The 20890-nt window shown below is 49.4% G+C and overlaps 1 protein-coding gene across 4 annotated transcripts in view; it reads left to right on the top strand.

The window, feature by feature from the left end:
* LOC122939172 (gastrula zinc finger protein XlCGF26.1-like) overlaps positions 1–20890 on the top strand; it is a 1061774-nt gene that overhangs the window by 923738 nt on the left and 117146 nt on the right. The window contains exon 1 of one of the 4 annotated variants that reach the window (XM_044295179.1): positions 8349–8481. The exons of 2 other annotated variants lie outside the window; for them this stretch is intronic. In XM_044295179.1, coding sequence (XP_044151114.1) covers positions 8440–8481 — 42 coding nt within the window. In that variant the 5' untranslated portion in view covers positions 8349–8439. Of the gene's footprint in view, positions 1–8348; positions 8482–20890 lie in introns of those variants that run through there. One more of the 4 variants, XM_044295177.1, reaches the window with a different exon arrangement.

Genomic DNA, 20890 nt, shown 5'->3' with positions numbered 1-20890 from the left:
TTTTTTATTTTATTTTTTATTACGATATTTACCTGAGGGGTTAGATCATGTGATATTTTATAGAGCAGGTTATTACGGAAGCGGCGATACCTAATATGTATACTTTTTTATTTATGTATGTTTTACACAATTATTTTATTTTTGAAACCAAAAAATCTAGTTTTAGTGTCTTCATATTCTGAGAGCCATAGTTTTTTCAGTTTTTGGGCGATCATCTTAGGTAGGGTTTTTTGCTGGGTGAGGTGACTGTTTGATTGGTACTATTTTGGCGTACATACGACTTTTTGGATCACTTTTATTACCTTTTTTGGGAAGTAAGGTGGGCAAAATTTCAATTTCATAGTTTTTTATTTTTATGGCGTTCACCGTTCGGGTAAAGTAACATGACCTTTTTATAGATCAGGTCGTTACGGACGCGGTGATATCAAACGTGTACGGATTTATTATTTTTTTCATTTTTAATCAGTGATAAATGTGTTTTTTGATTTTTCCTTTTTTTTTTTTTCCTTTTTTTGACCCAGACCCACTTGGTTCTTGAAGATCCAGTGTGTCTGATGTCTGTATAATACAGTACAGTACACTATATAGTGTATTGTACTGTATTTTACTTACACTTTGTCTGAACAGATCTATGCCTTTAGAACAGATCTGTTCAGCACCATGGACAGCAGGATGCCTGAGAAGGCGTCCTGTTGCCATGGGAACCTTCCCCGTCTGCCACAACTGAGCAGACGAGGAAGGGGAAGGAGGGGGGGCTCCCTCCCTCTCTGAGACCATCCTGTCTGGGGGCTGCAAAGGCACAGCAGCCCCCCGATGGGAGAGGGAGGGAGCTCCCTGACTGTTAACCTCACAGATGTCAGCATCACAGATGTCAGCCGTTTATACCAGGGTGTCAGCAATGTGCTGACACCCTGGAATACCCACTGGCCACTCAGCATAAAATCATTCAGGGGTGCAGGGGGGGGGAGATAAATATATATTTTCGGAATACTAAGGAAGGGGGGGGGGGCGCATTTAGCCTATGTGCCTGCTCAATGATTTAAGCAGGCATCTTGTTCCGATCAAGATGGTGGTGGTGATTGAAACAACACATAACGTACCGGTACGTCAGGTGTCCTGAAGAGGTTAACTGGTGTCCTGACAGTTTTATTTCATCAAGTTGCATAAAACACAAATCATAAACACAACACCTAGCCTTGTCCAGGCTCTAACTAAACAGTAGGTCCCTCTCTAGGCCGTGGCTGAGCTAACTGCAGTCCACCTAAAATGGACACACAGTCTGAACAGCAACCTGTTATATTTGCGTTTCCTTGCTCTGGACCTTCAGGGTCCTTGCTCAGGAAGTTGTGAGCACGTGTGCTGCCATCCTGGTTATCTAGCAACTCGCCAGGTGCAGCTCATCAGGGCCCAGGCTTAGGTTTTTAACCCTTTCCTACATAGCTTTCCTTAGCATATGTTAGGAACCTGGGAGACACATATACACCCTCAATCACTTCACCATGTAAAACACCACAATAGACTTCCTTCATGGTGGTACCGGGATCCATCTACCAAAAATTCTAAGTTAGGGATTGGAGTTTCTCCAGCTCCTGCTTTTCAATTTTTTTTTTTAGCAATTCAATACAATAATGCTGATTATCTGGTCATCTAACCCAGACCTTGTCTGATGGTTCTTCATGACGGCGTTGGCAGTGCCACCTCGTATTGTGTCCACCTGGCAGCGGAGATTTATTTGGTTCTCATTTCCTAGACTACTTATGAAATTTGGATGGTCAGCGGCTGGTCCAGGACTATGTCAGTCGCCTTGTATTTCGGTGTGGCTGCTGCGGTTACATCTCTCAAATGTGAAGGAGAAGCCCTAATTATTGTGTCTGGATGTTAGGAGTAGTAACCTAACGGTCTGAGCTTTTTCCATGGAGCTCGGTTATTACCTCTTGTCCACGTATTGTAGTCAGGTAAAGCTGAGGCTGGAGCTGAAAGTCTGTCCTGTCCGTGTCAGTAGACCTTGTTGTCCCCGTGAGGTCAGAGCCTTGTACAGACCCTGCAGCTAGAGGCACTGGGGGTCCATTCCCAGCAGGAGCCCACACGGCCCTTAGTGATATACGGTAGTGGGTACTGGCACTCTGCATGTGGCGTCCCTTCTGTCTGGGGTCTCTGGGAGATACTGCAGAAGTTGTGTTGTAGGGTAATGTGGTCTTCACACCCCCAGAACCTGGGACATTTCTTCTGAAAAAGCGAATGGTGACATTGCTGCACCCTGAGGTCGGCTGGTCCAGCAATTAGTGACCGGTCTCCTCCAGGGGCAGTAAGAAAAAACCTGGCCACGTCAACCACTGGAGAACAAGAAGAAGTCGATGGCACTTGGTGAAGTAAGGTGGGGGGGTTCTGTACATCAAAGATCATCTTATTCACCTCCCTTAGGTCATGGACCATGCTACACTGCAGCTTTTCCTTCACAGAGAATAGTGGGGGCTCCACGGTGACCTGCACCCCCTCATTGCTCTGATTTCCCTGCACTGTGTCCCCCGTTACTGGTTCGGTGCTGATGGTTCCTGTTTCACCTGTTACTGGTGCTGTCTGGTTTGGGCTTTATTGGCAATGGGGCGACCGACAGAAGGACAACATCAGCCTTAGGCCCCTTGGTTCAGGCAAATTATGGCTAAAGAGCCCTCGTCAGCAATAACTGCCATTGTAAATGTGCTCCGTTATCCGGTAATCGATGGCACAACGCGCGGATTGTTTCTCATGACGCCTAACTCATTTTTAGGGGCAGCAGATCCTGCTGTACAAAGAGCAAGAAATGGTTCTGTATGGAGACGAAGAGCAACATTGCCGATCACTGCTGCCCATACTGTGGAGGAGATCGCTGCACGTAAAGGGGTCTCCTCCACTGACCAGCAGGCGGTTTTTGTCCGGCCGCCTCTCGGCATGTTTCCCGTGCTGCGGCCGCATCTCCTGCCCGTCCCTGTTATAATGAATGGGGCCGGGCCAGACTTCCGGAAGCACACGTGTGCGAGCGTTAGTTCGGATCCGGCAGGCTGTTCCCCCCCCCCCCCCAGAAACGGGCAAACCTAACACTAGTGAACACTAGTGTGAAAGAAGCGACCAGCGGGTGAGGACTATACCAATGAGGGGACGGGGGGGGACACTGCACCATGTGATCAGCTCCTCCTGTATCACACAACAGAGGATTTTATTAAAGACACGGAGGCTCCTATTGCTATCTCTTTCTTTACTAAAATCATATAGCAGCAAAGAACAAACATATCCATCAAAATGGAAACCATGGCAACCAACTCCTCCCCACTGTGCCAGTATAACAGTCCTGGTCTCTGTCAACTCCTCCTCTTTCTTTGCTGCTCTTCTCACAGATAAGTACATTTTCTCTCTCTTATTTCTGTGGGCAGAGCTTTACTTATTGTACAATTGTATTACTATATTGAATGTCATTATATCGCTAGTGGGTTCTTGTAGTTTGCCTACGGTGTGGGGGTTTTTTCTCTCCCACCCCTCTTTTATATTTGGGGCTTATAAGTTTTTTCTCCTCAGGTATTTTTTCCCATAGGTATCCTCTTTTACTCTAGCGCCGTTTATCTTACCTTAGCTCCCCTTGTTCGGCCATTTCGCCGCTCCCGTTGTATTTTTTGCCACTCACATCCCCTCGGGTCTGCTCTGTTTGTCTCCTCTCCTTGGCGGCCGAGATCTCGCGGGATTTCGGCCGCCATTTCCCCAGTCAGGCCTCCGGCGTTTTCGCGCTTCTCCGCTGTCTCCTCTCTGAGCACGGCGAGATCTCGCGGTACTTTGTGAGATTTCGGCCGTTCCCCCTCAGAGAGCTGCCGGAGTCTTCCTGCGTCCTGCTCGTGCGGTATTGTCCCGCATTTGCCAGTTGTTATTGCTGGGGGTTCGATTATAGTTGGTCAACTCTTGCTGGGTACTTTAGGCGCAGTTTAGTACTGCTTATATTGTCACCATGTCCAAGGACAACATGCGTGGGGATCAGTCTGCCCCTGAAATTATGGAAATGCCTGCTAATGCACAAGATTCAGGTGCCATGTCTGTGGATGCACAGTCTTCAGCGATCCAGCGCTCTGTGACTGCAGCAATCCAGGCTGCTATGGGCTGTATGTCCTTAGCCATATCTAGCTCTATTTCTGAGGCCCTTATGGCTGGCCCTTCCTCCTCCAAACATAGGGGGTCCCAACCCTCTGATAACTTATTATCTGCCTCCAGAACCATTATGACTGGTGGAAAGGTAGCCACCCAGGATGGCGCGCCCCGTTCGCGCAAGAGAGCCTATGCCCGCCAGGCAGAAAAGGCGAGGCAATGGAAATGCGCCAGAGCGCAGCCTAAAAGTGTTTCGGGTTCTGAACTCGACTCAGATGAGGAGGCTCAGTATCGCTCTGTTGAGTTTGAGGACTTGGAGGAGGGCGATCTTTTGGATTCGGACCCTCCGGGTCCATCCTCAGGATCTGTCGTGCCACGGTCTGCTTCCATTGAGGTTCCTTTGGAATCCTCCGCGATTTTGGATCCTGCGGGTGAGCCCCTATTTGACCCTGATGCATTACATCACCCCAGGTCTGCAGAGTGGCTCCCGTCCTCACATGTGGCAAAATATCTGGAAGCCCGAGTGCGTCAACCCCTTTCTAAGGAGGCGCGCAATAAGTTGAAGGCTGAGTGCCCCAGACCTATTATCCCCAACAAGGTCTGCGAAACGCCTATAGTTGACCCGAAAATGTGTCAATTTCTTTCTAAATCGGGCTGGAACCCAAAGAAGGGCCTTGAGTCGGCCTTGAAGTCCTGTCAGGACAAGCTTTTGGACCTATTGGGTCCACTGACAAAATTTTTCGAATTGGCTGAGACAGCCAGAACCCAGAATACGCTGGTAGATCCGGAGGAGCTCCGGGGATGGGTTCAGCGTGCCGTGTGCCTCACTGGCAACGTTAATACTTCGCTCTCTATGAGCTCCTTCACACCCTCTCTCTTCCACAAGTCTCCGTACGTCACCTGGCCCGGATCATAGGCCTCCTCTCTTCGTCCATCCAGGCAGTGTTCCCAGCTCCTCTACATTACCGGGGCATGCAGCGGCTCAAGATTGCCCACCTCCAGTCGGGAGCATCCTACGCGGATTTGATCACCTTGGACGAAGACACCAGAGACGAGTTGACGTGGTGGATCCACAACTTAGAGGTGTGGAACGGGAAGGCGATTTTTCGCCCTTGTCCGGATATCACAATAGAGTCGGATGCCAGCCTTCTAGGCTGGGGAGCTTACTGCAACGGAGTGACTACCGGAGGTCGCTGGTCAGCGGAGGAGTCCGTTCTCCACATCAACGCCTTGGAGTTGCTGGCGGGGTCTTTTGCAGTTCGCAGTTTTACGAACGACCTGGCCAAAGTTTGCATCAGACTGCGGATGGACAACATCTCTGCGGTCAGGTATGTCAATGCCATGGGAGGCACGCATTCTATGACCTTATCCCACCTGGCGCGGGATTTCTGGACGTTTTGCCTTGCCAGAGAAATCACGGTGTCGGCGGAATATATTCCGGGCCTCCACAATACCCATGCAGACTGGAGCTCGCGTTTTCTGTCGGATTCCAGCGATTGGAGATTAGACAGCACGGTCTTCTCGTCCATATCCTCTCGTTGGGGTCCTTTCTGTTTAGACCTCTTCGCGTCTCGTCTGAACACCCAACTTCCGCGGTTTTACAGCTGGCGTCCGGATCCAGAGGCAGAGGCGGTAGATGCATTTCTACAGGATTGGTCCAGCCACGTTTCTTACGCCTTCCCTCCATTTGCACTGATTCCTCGTGTCTTAACTCTAACCCGCCATCAGGGCGCGGAACTCGTCCTTATAGTCCCGTTTTGGACCACCCAGTCGTGGTTCCCTCAACTTCTGGAGTGTCTGATCCAATGCCCTCTACTTCTTCCGGTTTTCCCGGACCTCTTGTTAGACCCATCAGGTCAGGGGCACCCTTCTGGCGTGCAGAATTTCAGGGAACTCTGGGATGTCGCTGGAATTTCGGACTCAGCTAGACGCCTATTGGACGAGGCTTGGGCTCCTGGGACCAGACTGTCTTATCGGTCAGCCTGGAGATTTTGGGCTGATTGGTGCCTGGCTGGGCACCTGGATCCCGTATCAGCTCCTGTGACTGATGTGCTCCAGTTTCTTACTTCACTTTTTGAGAAAGGTGGGGCTTACCGTACCATCAACTTGTACCGTTCTGCCATTTCTGCTTTTCACCACGGGTTTGGGGGGTGCCCGGCAGGTCAGCATCCTCTAGTTTGCCGTCTTCTCAGAGGTTCCCGTCTCTCCCGTCCTCCCAGACCTCGTTTTTCCTCTACGTGGGATGTCTCCTCTGTATTATCCCTTTTTTCCTCATGGCCTTCAAATACCGACCTTTCTCTTCGCCAGCTTTCAGCTAAATTGGTTTCTTTATTTTGCTTAATCTCCTGCAAGAGGGTGTCTGATGTCCGCGCTTTGGATTATGACGCTCGTTCTTTCACTCCGGATGGGGTCGTGTTTAACATCACACGACGCACAAAAACTAATATCCGGTCCGTTTCTTATCCGTGTTTTCCGGATTCTCCTGCCCTCTGCCCGGTGGCTTGCCTCCGGGAGTATGAGGTACGTACTCTCCCTCATCGCTCTCCTGCTTGTTCCCAGCTTTTTCTGTCGTATCGGCGCCCTTTCCATCCGGTCTCAATGATCACTCTGGCCCGCTGGGTGAAGTGGATTATGTCCTTGGCAGGTGTGGATACCGCGGTTTTCACCGCCCATTCCACTAGAGGAGCCTCGGCAACCTCCATGGCTGTGGCAGGTGCCCGTTTGGAGGACATTATGAGAATGGCGGATTGGTCACGAGTATCTACATTTCGTGAATTCTATTTTCGGTCTACGGTTCATGTTTTTTCCTCTGTGGTAAGTCAGCTTTAAACTCTCAATAGGAGCCTCCGTGTCATGTAATAAAATTGCATGATTTTCCTATTTTATGACGTAAAGTCATGATTTTATTAAAGAAACTGAGGCGAGTATTGCCCTGCCCAATTCTACCCCCCCCCCCCCCTAGATTTGGGACGTGATTATTGTGAATTTATATTATGTTGGCATTCACTTGTTATGTTACTATATGTACACTGCAATGCATTACTGAAGATTGTTTTACTGCATTATTTGGGCGTTTTCTACCTTTTGTCTTGTTTTCTTTCATAGGATGAATTTACCGTCTTCCTTCTACTAATGGCGTTTGAGTTTCCAGTTGCATTCTTCGGTTGAAGAGTCGTGTTTGGTTCGGTTGTATGGAATATTTGGTCGTCCCTCAGTTTTCCAGTGGACTATCATTACCAAAGAAAGAGGAGGAGATGACAGAGACCAGGACTGTTATACTGGCACAGTGGGGAGGAGTTGGTTGCCATGGTTTCCATTTTGATGGATATGTTTGTTCTTTGCTGCTATATGATTTTAGTAAAGAAAGAGATAGCAATAGGAGCCTCCGTGTCATGTAATAAAATCATGACTTTACATCATAAAATAGGAAAATCATGCAATTAGATACACAGCTCAGCAGACGGTATCACACAGGATAGGATTAGATACACAGCTCAGCAGGGAGTATCACACAGGATAGGATTAGATACACAACTCAGCAGACAGTATCACACAGGATAGGATTAGATACACAGCTCAGCAGACTGTATCACACAGGATAGGATTAGATACACAGCTCAGCAGGGAGTATCACACAGGATAGGATTAGATACACAGCTCAGCAGGGAGTATCACACAGGATAGGATTAGATACACAGCTCAGCAGACTGTATCACACAGGACAGGATTAGATACACAGTTCAGCAGACAGTATCACACGGGATAGGATTAGATACACAGCTCAGCAGACAGTATCACACAGGACAGGATTAGATACACAGCTCAGCAGACAGTATCACACAGGACAGGATTAGATACACAGCTCAGCAGACAGTATCACACAGGATAGTTTAGATACACAGCTCAGCAGACAGTATCACACAGGAGAGGATTAGATACACAGCTCAGCAGACTGTATCACACAGGACAGGATTAGATACACAGCTCAGCAGACAGTATCGCACAAGAAAAGCTGTGATCCAGGCTCAGCAGGCTGTATCTCACATGAGAGGCTTAGATACGGCTGTGCTGGCCGCTCCCAGTGTTTGAGGCTCTGGAGATGGTGAGGGAAGCGCCTGTGGCCCTCAGCGATGTGAGGAGAGGAGCAGGAGCCATGTCTGGGTGTACTAACATGGCCGCCGGAGGTGTAGGGGGCGGGGCTAGTGCTGTCTGACCAGTGTGCCGGGCGGGGCCAGCCCTGTGACGTCACACCGCAAAGCATGCTGGGAGAGGAAAACTCCAGGAACCTGAGGGAAAGAGGAAGTTCTGCTGGAAACGTCCTGTAAAGAGGCTCTGATGTCCGGACAGCGGGAGGGAGAGCCCCGGCATGAGGAGCAGGTACCGGGGAGCCGGGAGCCGCAGGCAGTAGTGCAGTGTGTGATGTCTGTCACAGCTGGGGCTTCAGTAGTGCAGTGTGTGATGTCTGTCACAGCTGGGGCTTCAGTAGTGCAGTGTATGATGTCTGTCACAGCTGATGCTTCAGTAGTGCAGTGTATGATGTCTGTCACAGCTGGTGCTTCAGTAGTGCAGTGTGTGATGTCTGTGGCAGCTGATGCTTCAGTAGTGCAGTGTATGATGCCTGTGGCAGCTGATGCTTCAGTAGTGCAGTGTATGATATCTGTCACAGCTGGGGCTTCAGTAGTGCAGTGTGTGATGTCTGTCACAGCTGGTGCTTCAGTAGTGCAGTGTGTGATGTATGTCACAGCTGGTGCTTCAGTAGTGCAGTGTGTGATGTCTGTCACAGCTGGTGCTTCAGTAGTGCAGTGTGTGATGTCTGTCACAGCTGATGCTTCAGTAGTGCAGTGTGTGATGTCTGTCACAGCTTGTGCTTCAGTAGTGCAGTGTGTGATGTCTGTCACAGCTGGTGCTTCAGTAGTGCAGTGTATGATGTCTGTCACAGCTGGGGCTTCAGTAGTGCAGTGTGTGATGTCTGTCACAGCTGGTGCTTCAGTAGTGCAGTGTATGATGTCTGTCACAGCTGGTGCTTCAGTAGTGCAGTGTATGATGTCTGTCACAGCTGGTGCTTCAGTAGTGCAGTGTATGATGTCTGTCACAGCTGATGCTTCAGTAGTGCAGTGTGTGATGTCTGTCACAGCTGGTGCTTCAGTAGTGCAGTGTGTGATGTCTGTCACAGCTGATGCTTCAGTAGTGCAGTGTGTGATGTCTGTCACAGCTGATGCTTCAGTAGTGCAGTGTGTGATGTCTGTCACAGCTGGAGCTTCAGTAGTGCAGTGTGTGATGTCTGTCACAGCTGATGCTTCAGTAGTGCAGTGTGTGATGTCTGTCACAGCTGGTGCTTCAGTAGTGCAGTGTGTGATGTCTGTCACAGCTGGTGCTTCAGTAGTGCGGTGTGTGATGTCTGTCACAGCTGGTGCTTCAGTAGTGCAGTGTGTGATGTCTGTCACAGCTGGTGCTTCAGTAGTGCAGTGTGTGATGTCTGTCACAGCTGGTGCTTCAGTAGTGCAGTGTGTGATGTCTGTCACAGCTGGTGCTTCAGTAGTGCAGTGTGTGATGTCTGTCACAGCTGGTGCTTCAGTAGTGCAGTGTGTGATGTCTGTCACAGCTGGTGCTTCAGTAGTGCAGTGTGTGATGTCTGTCACAGCTGGTGCTTCAGTAGTGCAGTGTGTGATGTCTGTCACAGCTGGTGCTTCAGTAGTGCAGTGTATGATGTCTGTCACAGCTGGTGCTTCAGTAGTGCAGTGTGTGATGTCTGTCACAGCTGCTGCTTCAGTAGTGCAGTGTGTGATGTCTGTCACAGCTGGTGCTTCAGTAGTGCAGTGTATGATGTCTTTTTTCTTAAAAAAATGTGTTTATGGAGTTTCCAGTATATGTTGCTTGTTTTCCATGTGCCACATAACTGGATTGCAGTGAGACGGAGTCGGTCAGATACAATCTTATCTTATAGATCAGGGGCACTCACTAGTTTTATTAAAGGTCCACATACCTGGGTCTGCAGTCAGGTGAAGGTCCGAGCTGAACGCCAGCAGTAAAGATGCCATGCGATCATGTGATCCTTGCGCGTGGGCCGCTCTGACGTTATAGTGGAGCTCCCCGGGTAAGTCCCAGAATTAGTAATGGCCACATTAGTGCCCCAGTAAGAATAATGTCCCCATTACTGCCCCCAGTAAGATTAATGCCCCCATTAGTGCCCCCAGTAAGATTAATGTCCCCATTAGTGCCCCCAGTAAGAATAATGTCCCCATTAGTGCCCCCAGTAAGAGTAATGTCCCCATTAGTGCCCCCAGTAAGAGTAATGTCCCCATTAGTGCCTCCTCTGCTTTTGCAAAAAAATAAATAAATAATAATTAGCATTCACCTGGCTGCGGTGAACATCCGCTGCTGACTGCGCGCTCAGGACCGGTGCTCCAACGTGATGACGTCCTGTAGGTCCTGTCCGGAGCTTCTCATCAGGGAGTGTTCGCCACAGCGTGAGCAAATGGGGGTGGTAGTACCGTAATTTTATTTATTTTATTACTAGCACAAGTAGCGGTGGAGGTAAAGGCTGTACTAATGGGCGTTCCATGATGGAAGCGCTCATTAGTAAGGCTACTTTCACACTTGCAGCAGGACGGATCCGAGAGGCTGCTCACCCGTGCCGCTGCTCTGTGCCCATCGACTATAATGGGGATGGGGGCAGAGCTACGGCGCAGCGCGGTGAGAGGCCGCCAGACTAAAAGTATTACATGTCCGACTTTTTCGTCTGGCGGCCTCGCGCCGTGCACTGCCATGCTGCGCCGTAGCTCCACTCGCTATAGTCAATGGGGAGTGGCAGTACGGCGAAATAGCGGCAGGACGGATCTGACGGGGTGAACAGCCTGTCGGATCCGTCCTGCCGCAAGTGTGAAAGTCGCCTAACAGTCCTTACAGGAAAAGTCTGGCACCGGCGAGGGGACTAAAATAGCAGCCTTGCTGGTGAACTACTGGCCGGGGGGCAACCCAAGCCACAGAACAGACATGTGGTAGTTTTGTTCCGCATCCAATTCCCATTATTGGGGGATTGGATGCGGCCCCTTAATTACAATGGGGCCACAAGAGATGCAGACAGCACACTGCATCTTTTTCCGCTCCATTGAAACTAAGGGGTCCGCATCCAGTGCCCCAATAATGGGAATTGGGTGCGGAACAAAACTATCATGGTTTGATGGGGCTTAATCACTTCATTTAATCAGGTTACCTAAAGAAGATGGCCCAGGAGAGATGGGACCACGACACTGACTGGAGTCCTTTGCGGCAGTCAGTGACGTGTTCCCGCCGCTCTGTAGCCCTCTCCGCGCCCCCCTTCCTTCCCAAATGGGACATTTATTTCATTGGTGGCAGTGGTGATGTCCCTCCCCTCTCCAGCAGCAGGTAAGTGTCCTTTGGAGCTTGAAGCTCCCTTACGTGCTGCCGCTGCTGCAGGGGAGGAGGGACCTGTGAGCGCGCTGAGGGAGAAAGCTCCCTCCATGTGCAGGTGCCGGATGACAGCGCTGGTGCCTGCAGGTGGAGGGAGCCGTCTCTCACTGCGCCCCTGGGAAGGAGGAAGTGCGCCGGTAAGCTCCTCCTGCACGTACCAGAGTGTGCAGGAGAGGAGGAGCGCTACATGTCTCACTGCGCCCAGCGCTCTGGGAGTGGGACAGGAAGAAGTGCGCCGGTAAGCTCCTCCTCCTGCACGTACCAGAGTGTGCAGGAGAGGAGGAGCGCTACATGTCTCACTGCGCTCAGCGCTCTGGGAGTGGGACAGGAAGAAGTGCGCCGGTAAGCTCCTCCTCCTGCACGTACCAGAGTGTGCAGGAGAGGAGGAGCGCTACATGTCTCACTGCGCCCAGCGCTCTGGGAGTGGGACAGGAAGAAGTGCGCCGGTAAGCTCCTCCTCCTGCACGTACCAGAGTGTGCAGGAGAGGAGGAGCGCTACATGTCTCACTGCGCTCAGCGCTCTGGGAGTGGGACAGGAGGAAGTGCGCCGGTAAGCTCCTCCTCCTGCACGATACAGTGTGCAGGAGAGGAGGAGTGCTACATGTCTCACTGCGCCCAGCGCTCTGGGAGTGGGACAGGAAGAAGTGCGCCGGTAAGCTCCTCCTCCTGCACGTACCAGAGTGTGCAGGAGAGGAGGAGCGCTACATGTCTCACTGCGCTCAGCGCTCTGGGAGTGGGACAGGAAGAAGTGCGCCGGTAAGCTCCTCCTCCTTTACGTACCAGAGTGTGCAGGAGAGGAGGAGCGCTACATGTCTCACTGCGCTCAGCGCTCTGGGAGTGGGACAGGAAGAAGTGCGCCGTAAGCTCCTCCTCCTGCACGTACCAGAGTGTGCAGGAGAGGAGGAGCGCTACATGTCTCACTGCGCTCAGCGATCTGGGAGTGGGACAGGAGGAAGCGCGCCGGTAAGCTCCTCCTCCTGCACGTACCAGAGTGTGCAGGAGAGGAGGAGCGCTACATGTCTCACTGCGCTCAGCGATCTGGGAGTGGGACAGGAGGAAGCGCGCCGGTAAGCTCCTCCTCCTGCACGTACCAGAGTGTGCAGGAGAGGAGGAGCGCTACATGTCTCACTGCGCTCTGGGAGTGGGACAGGAGGAAGTGCGCCGGTAAGCTCCTCCTCCTTTACGTACCAGAGTGTGCAGGAGAGGAGGAGCGCTACATGTCTCACTGCGCCCAGCGCTCTGGGAGTGGGACAGGAGGAAGTGCGCCGGTAAGCTCCTCCTCCTGCACGATACAGTGTGCAGGAGAGGAGGAGCGCTACATGTCTCACTGCGCTCAGCGCTCTGGGAGTGGGACAGGAAGAAGTGCGCCGGTAAGCTCCTCCTCCTGCACGTACCAGAGTGTGCAGGAGAGGAGGAGCGCTACATGTCTCACTGCGCTCAGCGCTCTGGGAGTGGGACAGGAGGAAGTGCGCCGGTAAGCTCCTCCTCCTGCACGTACCAGAGTGTGCAGGAGAGGAGGAGCGCTACATGTCTCACTGCGCTCAGCGCTCTGGGAGTGGGACAGGAGGAAGTGCGCCGGTAAGCTCCTCCTCCTGCACGTACCAGAGTGTGCAGGAGAGGAGGAGCGCTACATGTCTCACTGCGCCCAGCGCTCTGGGAGTGGGACAGGAAGAAGTGCGCCGGTAAGCTCCTCCTCCTGCACGTACCAGAGTGTGCAGGAGAGGAGGAGCGCTACATGTCTCACTGCGCTCAGCGCTCTGGGAGTGGGACAGGAGGAAGTGCGCCGGTAAGCTCCTCCTCCTGCACGATACAGTGTGCAGGAGAGGAGGAGTGCTACATGTCTCACTGCGCCCAGCGCTCTGGGAGTGGGACAGGAAGAAGTGCGCCGGTAAGCTCCTCCTCCTGCACGTACCAGAGTGTGCAGGAGAGGAGGAGCGCTACATGTCTCACTGCGCTCAGCGCTCTGGGAGTGGGACAGGAAGAAGTGCGCCGGTAAGCTCCTCCTCCTTTACGTACCAGAGTGTGCAGGAGAGGAGGAGCGCTACATGTCTCACTGCGCTCAGCGCTCTGGGAGTGGGACAGGAAGAAGTGCGCCGTAAGCTCCTCCTCCTGCACGTACCAGAGTGTGCAGGAGAGGAGGAGCGCTACATGTCTCACTGCGCTCAGCGATCTGGGAGTGGGACAGGAGGAAGCGCGCCGGTAAGCTCCTCCTCCTGCACGTACCAGAGTGTGCAGGAGAGGAGGAGCGCTACATGTCTCACTGCGCTCAGCGATCTGGGAGTGGGACAGGAGGAAGCGCGCCGGTAAGCTCCTCCTCCTGCACGTACCAGAGTGTGCAGGAGAGGAGGAGCGCTACATGTCTCACTGCGCTCTGGGAGTGGGACAGGAGGAAGTGCGCCGGTAAGCTCCTCCTCCTTTACGTACCAGAGTGTGCAGGAGAGGAGGAGCGCTACATGTCTCACTGCGCCCAGCGCTCTGGGAGTGGGACAGGAGGAAGTGCGCCGGTAAGCTCCTCCTCCTGCACGATACAGTGTGCAGGAGAGGAGGAGCGCTACATGTCTCACTGCGCTCAGCGCTCTGGGAGTGGGACAGGAAGAAGTGCGCCGGTAAGCTCCTCCTCCTGCACGTACCAGAGTGTGCAGGAGAGGAGGAGCGCTACATGTCTCACTGCGCTCAGCGCTCTGGGAGTGGGACAGGAGGAAGTGCGCCGGTAAGCTCCTCCTCCTGCACGTACCAGAGTGTGCAGGAGAGGAGGAGCGCTACATGTCTCACTGCGCTCAGCGCTCTGGGAGTGGGACAGGAGGAAGTGCGCCGGTAAGCTCCTCCTCCTGCACGTACCAGAGTGTGCAGGAGAGGAGGAGCGCTACATGTCTCACTGCGCTCAGCGCTCTGGGAGTGGGACAGGAAGAAGTGCGCCGGTAAGCTCCTCCTCCTGCACGATACAGTGTGCAGGAGAGGAGGAGCGCTACATGTCTCACTGCGCTCAGCGCTCTGGGAGTGCGACAGGAGGAAGTGCGCTGGTAAGCTCCTCCTCCTGCACGTACCAGAGTGTGCAGGAGAGGAGGAGCGCTACATGTCTCACCGCGCCCAGCGCTCTGGGAGTGGGACAGGAGGAAGTGCGCCGGTAAGCTCCTCCTCCTGCACGTACCAGAGTGTGCAGGAGAGGAGGAGCGCTACATGTCTCACTGCGCTCAGCGATCTGGGAGTGGGACAGGAGGAAGTGCGCCGGTAAGCTCCTCCTCCTGCACGTACCAGAGTGTGCAGGAGAGGAGGAGCGCTACATGTCTCACTGCGCTCAGCGATCTGGGAGTGGGACAGGAGGAAGTGCGCCGGTAAGCTCCTCCTCCTGCACGTACCAGAGTGTGCAGGAGAGGAGGAGCGCTACATGTCTCACTGCGCTCAGCGATCTGGGAGTGGGACAGGAGGAAGTGCGCCGGTAAGCTCCTCCTCCTGCACGTACCAGAGTGTGCAGGAGAGGAGGAGCGCTACATGTCTCACTGCGCTCAGCGCTCTGGGAGTGGGACAGGAGGAAGTGCGCCGGTAAGCTCCTCCTCCTGCACGTACCAGAGTGTGCAGGAGAGGAGGAGCGCTACATGTCTCACTGCGCTCAGCGCTCTGGGAGTGGGACAGGAGGAAGTGCGCCGGTAAGCTCCTCCTCCTGCACGTACCAGAGTGTGCAGGAGAGGAGGAGCGCAAGAATGGCCGGGGTCCGGACAACTGGCGGCCGCGGTCCGTATCTGGAACGCGGTCCGCCAGTTGAGTACCCCTGTTTATAGTGTATAGAAAGAAAAAATTAAATACTAAAAAAAACAAAACAAATAACGCCCTGTGTATCACAGAAAATAAATAAATAAATAAAAGCTGATGAAGACGGTTCGGGCGGGGAGTGAGGAGGGAGAATAGGGGAGAAGATAACGGCTGCGTCTTAGTTTCCCCGAAGGAGAGGTTCAGGTCCGTTAGTGACAATCTGACATCAAGAAGCTTAAAGTCTATACAGAACCTACATAAAGACTGTGTATATAAAGTGTATATAGTAACTACATAAAGACTGTGTATATAAAGTGTATATAGTAACTGCATAAAGACTGAGTATATAAAGTGTATATAGTAACTACATAAAGACTGTGTATATAAAGTGTATATAGTAACTACATAAAGACTGTGTATATAAAGTGTATATAGTAACTACATAAAGACTGAGTATATAAAGTGTATATAGTAACTACATAAAGACTGTATATAAAGTGTATATAGTAACTACATAAAGACTGTGTATATAAAGTGTATATAGTAACTACATAAAGACTGTGTATATAAAGTGTATATAGTAACTACATAAAGACTGTATATAAAGTGTATATAGTAACTACATAAAGACTGTATATAAAGTGTATATAGTAACTACATAAAGACTGTGTATATAAAGTGTATATAGTAACTACATAAAGACTGTGTATATAAAGTGTATATAGTAACTACATAAAGACTGTGTATATAAAGTGTATATAGTAACTACATAAAGACTGTGTATATAAAGTGTATATAGTAACTACATAAAGACTGTGTATATAAAGTGTATATAGTAACTACATAAAGACTGAGTATATAAAGTGTATATAGTAACTACATAAAGACTGTGTATATAAAGTGTATATAGTAACTGCATAAACACTGTGTACAGTGGATATAAAGTCTACACACCCCTGTATGTGTCCTCTATATATACAGTGGATATACAAAGTCTACACGCCCCTGTATAAATGTCAGGTTTCTGTGATGTAAAAAAATAAGACAAAGATAAATCATTTCAGAAGTTTTTCCACCTTTAATGTGACCTATAAACTGTACAACTCAATTGAAAAACAAACTGAAATCTTTTAGGTGGAGGGAAGAAGAAAAAACTTTAAATACTGTGGTTGCATAACTTATAACTGGGGATGTAGCTGTGTTCAGAATGAAGCAATCACATTGAGAATCCTGTTACATAGGAGTCAGCAGACACCGGCCGTCATGTAAAGGGCCTCTGATTAACCCCAGATAAAGCTCCGCTGCTCTAGTTGGTCTTTCCTGACGTTTTCTTAGTCGCATCCCACAGCAGAAGCCGTGGTCCACAGAGATCTTCCACAGCATCAGAGGGATCTCATTGTTAGAAGGTATCAGTCAGGAGAAGGGGACAAAAGAATGTCCAAGGCATTAGATATACCATGGAACACAGTGGAGGAAATATGGCCCAACAGGGACATTACCAAGAACTGGACGTCCCTCCAAAACTGATGAAAAGACAAGAAGAAAACTGATCTGGGAGGCGACCAAGAGGCCTACAGCAACATTACAGGAGCTGCAGGAATATCTGGCCAGTCCTGGCTGTGTGGCCCATGTGACAACAATCTCCCGTATTCTTCATATGTCTGGGCTATGGGGTAGAGGGGCAAGACGGAAGCCTCTTCTTACCAAGAAAAACATCCAAGCCAGGCTACATTCTGCAAAAACACCTCTGAAGTCTCCCAAAAGCATGTGGGAAAATGTGTTCTGGTCTGATGAAACCAAGGTGGAACTTTTTTGCCATAATTCCAAAAGATATGTTTGGCGCAAAAAACAACACTGCACATCACCAAAAGAACCCCATCCCCACAGTGAAGCCTATAATAGAAAATTTGGAACCGCGCTGCTATAGACTAAATTCCCCGGTCACTGATGGATGGCATTGGGCTCCACAAGCCTTTTCTTTATCACCCCAGCAGGGTCCGGTCTTCCACACACAATAGCCTCTATGAGGTTCAAAAGGATAGGCAAAATAGTGAAGTACCCTTTATCAGATGGTTTAAAAAGGTTTTAATCTACTCACAAGAGTTGTTCAACAAAAAGCATATGGTAATATCACTTAAGATCGTCTCGTTCCTGCCCGACCCGGGTTTCGCTGCCTCGCTTCTTCAGGGGCGAACTGCGCATATGCGCAATCGGGCTCTTTAAATAGCCCAGCTGCCTCGTTACATTCAATGTTTAACCGGATCGTATCCGGGAATTACACAGCAAACTTTTACATTATATATTTTTAAAACAGCATTATTTTCATCATAATTGTTATCATCAACCTGATCATAAATCATGATCACTCTTCTCTTATGTCACAATATCATTATAGTCAGCATAATCATAATCCATGACCACATTTATCTAATACAACAGTTCCTACTAATAGCTACATTTTTTTTAATATATAAACAACGCACATTTTCCAAAAGTTGTTACACATTATTCTCACATCTCATAGCCTTGTTCGTCATCTCCTAATATCTTTTTCGTCTATCAATATCCATAATCCCGTCATTTCACCCCACCTTCTCCTAGAGCGTCATTCGAGTCTGCCCAATCCCGCCTCTCATCACCTCCAGCCACGTCACATCATGACGCCGCCCTATCAGGGCAGTCCAACTCCTTGACGTCACTCGAAGGTCCTCAAGAGGCGAGATGGAGAAGAATCAAACAGCGCAACCGGGTAAAGGTTACAATAGACACGGTTTCAGATCAAATTCGATATTTAACCCACCTGGCTGTAGGGTCCCTAGCTGGTAGATCCACTCGACCTCTTTTTTGTTTATTTGTGCCAGTGAATCCCCTCCTCGCCAATGTGGTCTAACAGTCTCAACTCCAACAAATTTCAAACCCCGCAGATTTTTCCCGTGCGCAAGTTTGAAATGGGCTGATACACTATGGGTGATAAGACCTTTTTTAATATTTCGTATATGTTCCTGTATTCGAACTTTTAACTTCCTTATTGTTCTACCCACGTACTGGAGCCCACAAGGGCACTCCAGTACGTATATGACATTCTCGTTTTCGCATGAACAGTTCCCTCTTATGCGGAATTCCATTCCATTCTTGCTAGATGTTATGCTATTACTGTTTTTCTTATATTCCTTTGTGTTCCGGTTTCTGCAGCCTGCGCAAAAACCGCACCAAGTAAACCTTCCTCCCTCTCTATTTATTTTGACATTTGCTGGTGGAATAGCACTGTGTACAAGCTTGGTTTTAATATTGGCCGCTTTTTTGAAAATAAAGGAAGGATTTTCGGGTATGATCTTTCCTAAAACCGGATCGTTCTTCAGTGTCCCCCAGTTCTTTTTTACCATTTTCTTAATACTATCGGACATGGAACAATACTTTGTCACAAATGAAAACTTATAGTCCCTATTCTCTTTTTTCTTCACTATTTTTCTTGTACTATCACTTTCTTCCTTTTTCTCTTTTTCCACAGTGTTTATGCATACGTCCAGATCCGCCTCATCGTAACCCCTTTCAATAAATCTGTTCTTTAATATATTACTCTGTATTCTATATTCTTCCGTTTTTGTGCAATTACGGGCCATCCTCTTGAACTGTCCCTTTGGGATATTCCTGAGCCAAGGCCCGTAGTGGCAGCTGGTCACATCAATGTAGGAGTTGACGTCTGTCTCCTTAAAGTATGAACTGGTTAGGAATTGGCCGTCTTCTATCCGTATGCATAAGTCAAGGAAATTAACTGAACTATTACTAATTTCCCCCACAAATTTCAAATTCCAGTGGTTGTTATTTAATTGACAGATGAAGGACTCAAGACCTTCTCTCTCTCCCTCCCACACTAGGAGACAGTCATCGATATACCTCCTCCAGAAGGTCAATCTCCCTCCTGGGGTATCTGCTCCTAGTGTGGGAAGGATAGTGGTCTCTTCCCATGCCCCCATAAAAATGTTGGCAAAGCTTGGGGCGAATTTTGTCCCCATCGCCGTACCAATGCACTGTACATAGTATGAGTCAATACACCAAAAATAGTTGTGATCAAGGCAGTAGCTGAGGCATTCCATGATAAAAGCTCCCTGTAGTTCCCCTATTTTCACATCTTTTTTAATCCTGTTTTCCACAGCTTCCATCCCTAGATTCTTCGGGATAACAGTATATAGGGATGCCACATCAATTGTGGCCATCCAGGTATTAATAGTAGGGGGACTTAGTTCTTTAATCAGTTGCAATACTGCCCCAGTGTCTTTCAGGTGCGAGGGATTCTGTAACACATATCCCTGCAGGTGGAAATCTATATATTCAGTAACCCTGCATGTTAATGAATTAAGACCCGAAATTATTGGTCTTCCTGGGGGGGTCGATTAAGCTCTTATGTACCTTTGGCAAGTGATATATCACTGGTACTACCGGAAAGGGAACAGTAAGATATTCATATTCTTTTTTATCTAGTATCCCCTTTTTATAGCCCTCTTTCAGGATATTGTCAAGAATCTTTTTGTATTCTTGAGTGGGATTACTTTTCAATTTTTTATACGTTGTTACATCCGATACCAATCTTGCCATTTCTATCTCATATTTTTCTTTGTTCATTACGACCACTCCCCCCCCTTTGTCCGCCGGCTTAATTATTAAATCTGGGGTTTTTTCCAGGTCTTTAAGGGCTTTTCTTTCTTTATAACTGAGATTCTGTTTTACCTTATTTGTGTCCATCTCTTCTAATTCTTTTAACAGGCCTGTTTTAAAGGCCTCCACACATTCATTATTCCGATTTTTTGCGAAAAACTTTGATTTTCCTTCTGAACAGTTTCAAATACCGGTCAATATTGGCACAAAACCTTCAGGCTTCTGCTAGAAAGCTGAACATGACAACGACCCAAAGCATACATCCAAATCAACCAAGGAATGGCTTCACCAGAAGAAGATTAAAGTTTTGGGATGGCCCAGCCAGAGCCCAGACCTGAATCTGATTGAAAATCTGTGGGGTGATCTGAAGAGGGCTGTGCCCAGGAGATGCCCTCGCCATTTGACAGATTTGTAGTGTTTTTGCAAAGAAGAGTCAAAATGTGCCATGCTGACAGACTCCTACCCAAAAAGACTGAGTGCTGGAATAAAATCAAAAGGTGCTTCAGCAAAGTATTAGTTTTAACCTGTTAAGGACACCTGTGTAGTTCCGATCACCGCCGGGCAGGGATCAGCAAAATACCTTCATTTTAGGCCTCATGCACACGACAGTTTATTTTCACGGTCCGCAAAAACGGGGTCCGTAGATCCGTGACTGTTTTTTCGTCCGTGGGTCTTCCTTGATTTTTGGAGGATCCACGGACATGAAAAAAAAGTCGTTTTGGTGTCCGCCTGGCCGTGCGGAGCCAAACGGATCCGTCCTGAATTACAATGCAAGTCAATGGGGACGGATCCGTTTGACGTTGACACAATATGGTGCCATTTCAAACGGATCTGTCCCCATTGACTTTCAATGTAAAGTCTGGAGTTCTTTTATACCATTCTTTTAGATCTGAAAAAGCTTTTCTGCAGACGGATATTCGGATCCGTCTGTATGAAAGTAACCTACGGCCACGGA

This window comes from Bufo gargarizans, chromosome 5, assembly GCF_014858855.1.
Source record: "Bufo gargarizans isolate SCDJY-AF-19 chromosome 5, ASM1485885v1, whole genome shotgun sequence".
Lineage (NCBI taxonomy): Eukaryota > Metazoa > Chordata > Amphibia > Anura > Bufonidae > Bufo > Bufo gargarizans.
Note: the sequence above shows the minus strand (reverse complement) of the source record. Positions and strands in the feature narration are given on the sequence as shown.